We start from the raw sequence: 6,564 nt of genomic DNA on the forward strand, positions 1-6,564 counted from the left end.
CCCAACACGCACCACAGCCTTGCCAGCAGCCTGCCCGGGTGGCCCAGAAGGCCAACACCACCCTGGCTTGTGCCAGCAATGGCGTGGCCAGCAGGACCGGGGCTGGGATTGCCCCCTGTGCTGGGCACTGCTGGGGCTGCACCTCAGACCCTGGGTTCGGTTTTGGGCCCCGCACTGCAAGGGCACTGAGGTGCTGGAGCTCGGCCAGACATGGACAATGGAGCACAAGCCTTAGGAGGTGCAGCTGAGGGAGCAGGGGGTGTTCAGTCTGGAGGAAAGGAGGAAACCTCCTGAAGGAAGTTGTAAGGTGGGTCTTGGTCTCTTTCCCCAGATTTCCAGCAATACAGTAAGAGGAAATAGCCTCAAGTTGTTCCAGGGGAGGTTTAGATTAGAGGTTAAGGAACATTTCTTTACTGAAAGGGTTGTCAGACACTGGAATGGGCTGCCCAGGGAAGTGGTGGAGTCACCATCCCTGGAGCTGTTCACAAGCAGTGCAGCAGTGGGGCTTGAGAACATAGTTTGGTGGTGGCCTCGGCAGTGCTGGGTTAATGGTTGGACTGGATGATCTCAAAGGGTCAACTAAAGACCAAACCAAAACGATTTGATGATTCCATGATCCTCCACTGCTACCCCCACCCCAGCCCCACCACCACTTTCACTTCCACCAGCTCTAAACCACATCCTATTTCAAGAGAAACAAATGTCACCTCCAGGTCACTCCAAGCACCAAGAGGAACCAGCTTCACTTTCTGGTAAAAAGTTTTATTAAGACCCTGCAGTATCTGCCCAAAAGAAGGATGTCACCTTGGCACGGGCATTATGCAGCAGTGGGGAGACAGGAGAGGGGGTCAGAGCTTCTCCAGGCAACATGAACAGCTGAGGGAGCAGGGGGTGTTCAGTCTGGAGGAAAGGAGGAAACCTCCTGAAGTTGTAAGGTGGGTCTTGGTCTCTTATCCCAGATTTCCAGCAATACAGTAAGAGGAAATAGCCTCAAGTTGTTCCAGGGGAGGTTTAGATTAGAGGTTAAGGAACATTTCTTTACTGAAAGGGTTGTCAGACACTGGAATGGGCTGCCCAGGGAAGTGGTGGAGTCACCATCCCTGGAGCTGTTCACAAGCAGTGCAGCAGTGGGGCTTGAGAACATAGTTTGGTGGTGGCCTCGGCAGTGCTGGGTTAATGGTTGGACTGGATGATCTCAAAGGTTCAACTAAAGACCAAACCAAAACGATTTGATGATTCCATGATCCTCCACTGCTACCCCCACCCCAGCCCCACCACCACTTTCACTTCCACCAGCTCTAAACCACATCCTATTTCAAGAGAAACAAATGTCACCTCCAGGTCACTCCAAGCACCAAGAGGAACCAGCTTCACTTTCTGGTAAAAAGTTTTATTAAGACCCTGCAGTATCTGCCCAAAAGAAGGATGTCACCTTGGCACGGGCATTATGCAGCAGTGGGGAGACAGGAGAGGGGGTCAGAGCTTCTCCAGGCAACATGAACCCAGGTCAAACCCAGCAACAGGATGAGACAGAGCAAGTCAAGGCCACAGAAAGGTGGGGGGAACACATCTGCATGGCAGAGGACCTCCCACCAGGGCAGCCCAGCAGTAGTTAAGGCATTCAAAGTGCTCGGAGGAAGACCAGGCCTACAGAGGGGGTCAATACTGTGACCATTAACAAGGGATGTGGGTGGCTGGAGTGTCACCTGCACCTCTGCCCTGTGAGGGCCTGGCACAGGTGGGTGATGCTCATAGCCACAGGTAGGAAAGATGCTACCTGCCCATGCCTCTACCTCCAGCCATGACCAGGAAACAGGCCCCCAAATGGGCCCCAGGCTGTTGGTCTTGATGGTCATCTCCCAGTCCATCCCATGTCCAGGATGCTGCTCCATGGGGCCAAGGTGCCTCTGCCAGTGCATAGGAAGGATGGTCCCAGTGCAGTGTCCTACCTTGGCTCAGTCCCAGAGGCAAAACGAGATGATGGGACTTGTCCTCAGTCAGGCTGTGCCCTAACTGCCTGTCACAGCCATGTGTCCCCCTGCAGCAAGCAGAGCCAGTGTCCAGCCTCCTCTCCTGCTGGCACCAGCCACGTGGTCCCTCGTGAGTGTGAACATCCACTAGGGGTTTGGGCAGTTTCACTCCTGTTGCGATGGTTGTCACAGGAGGGACATGGGGAGCTGACCTCACCAGTGCCTCATGTCACCAACCTGATCCTACACACAGGATGGGAATGTACCAAAGGCAGAGCCAGGGCTGCTATGATGGGAACAGGTCTCCTGTGGCCACTTTGGGGACACTTCTGCAAAACAGCCCCACGCTCCAGCAGGAGAGCCAGTGGGGCAAGCTGGGACACCCTCCAGAGCTAATCCTGCATCCCTCCAGCCTGCCCCCAGCACTCCCAAATGCTCCCTCCCCCCCATGGACTGCTCCAAGATATATTGCTTTTCCCTGGAATGTTTTTGCCTAAAATTCCCTAGATGGGATTAAGAAAAAAAAAAAAAAAGAGAGAAACTAGGTACTTTAGTGCTGAAAGGCTGGGGTTATCTCCATGGCCACCCTGTCCAGAGCAGGGGACACCCTGATGATGGGCTTGGGGACAGTGGGACAGCCTGAGAGGCCTTTCTGTGTGTAGCAGGGGAGGGGGTCACCAAGCAGGGGTTTGGGGGCTGCCTCCTCCTGGCAGAGGGAGTGATGCACCTCACAGGGACGGAGTGGGACAAGATGGGGTGCAACGGGACAGGATGGGACAGGGGACCAAGGTGGTGGGGAGAGGAGGGATGGTCCCCTGCCCCTCAGTGGGACTGCAGGGAGAAGGCCAGCTTGACACAGGCGAGCTCCTGCCCGCCGTTGCTGACCTCCACACGGACCCGGTAGTTGCCGTTGGTCATCCAGGAGGGCAGCTCCACATCGGGAAGGAGGAAGTCACTGGCTGGCAGGGAGTAGGAGCCCTGTAGAGAGAGGGGACATGTAGGGATGACATCAGCCAGACCCCCCAAGGCCGGCACAGGAGGGCACAGTGGGAGCCAGCACGGGGGCTCGGGCGTACCGCTTTGAAGGGGCAGTGGCAGGGGATGCCATAGGTCAGCAGGGGCTCCGGGCAGGGGGTGCCAGGTGGGATGAGGTTGTCAAGGACAGCACACATGTCATCGTAGGTGCAGCTGCCCAGCTGGTCGATGCAGGGCAGCTGGATCCAGAGTTCACCCAGCGCCTTCTCCACCACCGTCACCACCTGGAGGGAAGGTGTTCAGCACCAGTCCAGACACGGTCACTCATGGCTCCTCCACCCTGTCTAACCACCCTCCCACCCAACATCTCCCTCAGCTCCTGCAATTCATTGGGGTGTCCATGGGGCCACTGCACCCCTTCCAACCTCCCCCTCCTGCTTTTAATTCCTCCCTGCTGCAGGTTTCTCTTCCTCCAGCCTCAGCTTGGCCCCTCAAGCAAACACTTCCCAGCACTCCCACACTTGCTCCATCCTCTCTCCTTGGTATCCTGTCCCAAATCAAACTGGCAGCTCCTATCCCACAGCTCTGCCTCTGTGTTCCCCCAGCACACTCCCCACAGCCTCAAACAGGCTCCGTGGCATTGCTCAAGGCAGCCCATGTACCTTGGGCAGAAAGACACGTTCAGCCTCATTCCTGAAAGTCCCCAAAAAGGGCTCCCACAGCAGTGCTGTGGCATGTTCCCAGAGGAAACAGCAGGGTCTGGCTGCTGAAAAACGAGTGCAGCACTGTCAGGAGCACCCAGGGCACTTGAGGTTTAATTTCCCTCCCTGAGTCATTAGATCCCCAGGACAAACCACAGCTCAGGTGGTTTCTCCCACTGGGACAAGGCTGGGAGCTTCCCACTGGGCTGTCTGCTCCCGCTGCGGGTGTCCCTGTGCCCATCACCCTGCTGTGGCTCACAGAGCCCAACGTGCTCAGCCCTACACCACTTGGTGCCTCATTCCCCCAAGGGCTACTCCTTCCCGTTTCCACTGCTGAGCACTTCTCAGTGGTTTCAGGAAGCTTTGCCCTCCCTCATCCCACAGAGGCACCTCCAGCACGTACCTTCAGCGGGGAGGCCATGGTGGTGCTGCTGCTGGCGGCCGCGCTGACGCGCAGGCTCCCCGGGATGCTGATGGGGTCGGGGGCCACAGAAAGGCTCTGCAGGACCACTGGGTTCCTCCCATCACCGCAGTTCTCCCAGGCAAAGCCACCAACCTGCAGCACCAAGGGACAAAGGGACAGTTTCCCCAGTGCTGGATCTCTGACCTCCCCCAAACATGTCACAAATACAGCCAGAAAATGACCTTCAGCCCCTGTTCAAATGCCAAAAAAGTATCTCCCTCAGCATTTCTCACACCCCCAGCATGAGGGCATTGCACAAACTCTCCGTCCAGCTCCCCTGCAGGGACTTTACAACACTCAAAGAGGGTTCCAAGAAAGCAATTTCCAACCTTGCCTCAAGCTCAGCCTCCGAACACTTTGCACATGAGCCAGGCAAGAAGCAGCCCTCATGCCAGCACCAGTGGCACCCAGCAAGGTGTGCAAGAGAGAAGGCAAGAGAGCAAGCAGGGACCTGGCCAGGGCTGCGGTGGCTGCAGTGACCAGGGGGATGCTGTGCCCTGGGCAAGCTGTGGGGCCAGCTTAGCCCTCCCATCTTAGCCAGGAGCAGCCTGGCCACTGCAAGCCCTCACCTGCTGGGTCCAGCAACCTGGTTCCACACAGGAGCAGGAATCACATTCACTGCATTTTAAACAGTTTAACATTTCCACCTCTGATGCTCGAGGGGTAGATGAGCCAAGCCCATCTTCTGGTTGATATATCCCAAGGGCCTGATCCTGAGCTTGTTCAGTCCAAATGAGCTGGGGAAGCAGCATCGTCCCATGGGATAATGAAAATCTACATGCAGAGGATGTTGCTCAGACAGGGGGACATTGCTCATAGAATCATTCTGGTTGGAAAAGACCAACTGCTAACCCAGCATTGCCAAGTCCACCACTAACCATGTCCCTACAGGCCTGAGAGTTGTGCTAGGACATCTCCCCTGTTCCCTCCACCCTCTCCAGCCACCCCTGGCAAAGCCAGGCACAGTGCTGGAGCACATTGCTCCCACACCCCAAGTCCCAAGGCAGGGGGATGGCAGCAGTCACCTGCAACAGCCCCACCCCCGAACCTGCTGCAAGCCCAACCCCAGCTCCATCCCGAGCAGACTTCGGCCTAATTGCAGACCCTTTCCCAGCGGGAAGGCAGGAGGATGCCTGGGCTGTGTCACCCCGAGCAGGTTTGGCTGGGGCAGCCTGTGTCCCCACGCCAGGGGCGCGGGGCTCTCCCTGCCTGCTCAGCAGCCGCAGAACCGGTGGAGGCTGAATTACCTGGTGCCAGCCGGCAGCCCCAGCGGGCAGCCCTGCCCACGCAGGAGAGGATCCCATCCCAACGTCCTGCTCGCCAGCCCGGAGCAGCTCCAGGGCGCAGGGCAGGACACGGGGCTCAGGGCAAGCCAGGGCAGGCTGCACCCCTAAGCTTAGCAAGAGCTGAGAGCCCCTCACCCCGGGGTTCTGCAGGCAAAGAGACTCTGTGGGAGCTAAACACCGGGGTGTGGGAGCGAGTTGCTGTGCCACAGACAGCCCCCTGCAGCCTTCCTAAAACCGGCTCCCCCTTCCCTGAGGGAACATCAGTGTTCCTGGAAAATAAATATATTCCCCTCCACACCACGTGAAAGTCATGCATCTGAATCAGTTGTATCTTAATCAGTGATCGTTGATGAGCCCAGCCCAGGGCTGTGTGGGAATGCGGAGGCAGCAGCCTGAGCTGGTGAGCTGGAACATCATAGAATCACAGAATAGTTCGGGTTGGAAGGGTCCTTAAGGATCATCTAGTTCCAACCCCCCTGCATGGGCAGGGACAGCTCCCACCAGACCAGGTTGCTCCAAGCCCCATCCAACCCAGCCAACGCTTCCAGGGAGGAGGCACCTACAACTTCCCTGGGCAACCTGCCTCAGTGTCTCACCGCCCTCTTAGGAGAGGATTTCTTCATAATATCCAATCTAAATCTATCCTCTTTCAGATTAAAACCATTACCCCTCATCCCACCCCTCCCTGCCCATGTCCCAAGCCCCCCCCCAGCTTTCCTGCAGCCCCTTCAGGCCCTGGAAGTCTGCTCTGAGGTCCCCCTGGAGCCTCCTCTTCTCCAGGCCGAACAACCCAAATTCTTCCAGCCTGTCCTCACAGGACCGGTGCTCCAGCCTGTCCAAAAGCACAACACAGCAGGAGAAGATGGAAAAAGAAGCAAAGATGCAACTCTTTGGGCTCTCCTTGACACCTGAGTCAGGAGCTGTGCCTGAAGTGGGAGCAGGTGTGACCCCGGGGCAGCTCCGCGCTGCCCTTCACCTCACTCTTGCCAGCCCGGACCCTCCCTTCTTGCCAGCCCTCAGTTCCCCCCCGGCACAAGCGCTGCCTGGGGGCGGAAAGGGGGTGCCGGAAGGGTTACCAGCGGTTTACCAGAAGGTTACCACAGGGTTACCCGAGGGTTACCGCACGCTCCCCTCCCGCGCACGCCCGCAGGCAGGCGGCGCCGGCGGGA

At 57.6% G+C, this 6,564-nt stretch overlaps 1 protein-coding gene across 1 annotated transcript in view; it reads right to left on the bottom strand.

The window, feature by feature from the left end:
- Positions 1 to 2,792: 2,792 nt before the first annotated feature.
- The window catches only part of GM2A (GM2 ganglioside activator), an 11,705-nt gene continuing 7,933 nt past the window's right edge, over positions 2,793 to 6,564 (bottom strand). The window contains exons 2-4 of the mRNA XM_010002131.1: positions 4,050 to 4,248; positions 3,047 to 3,229; positions 2,793 to 2,948 (exon numbers count right to left, since the gene is read on the bottom strand). Coding sequence (XP_010000433.1) covers positions 2,793 to 2,948; positions 3,047 to 3,229; positions 4,050 to 4,248 — 538 coding nt within the window. The remainder of the gene's footprint in view (positions 2,949 to 3,046; positions 3,230 to 4,049; positions 4,249 to 6,564) is intronic.

Source organism: Chaetura pelagica, unplaced genomic scaffold, assembly GCF_000747805.2.
Source record: "Chaetura pelagica isolate M959 unplaced genomic scaffold, ChaPel_1.0 scaffold356, whole genome shotgun sequence".
Classification (NCBI taxonomy): Eukaryota; Metazoa; Chordata; class Aves; order Apodiformes; family Apodidae; genus Chaetura; species Chaetura pelagica.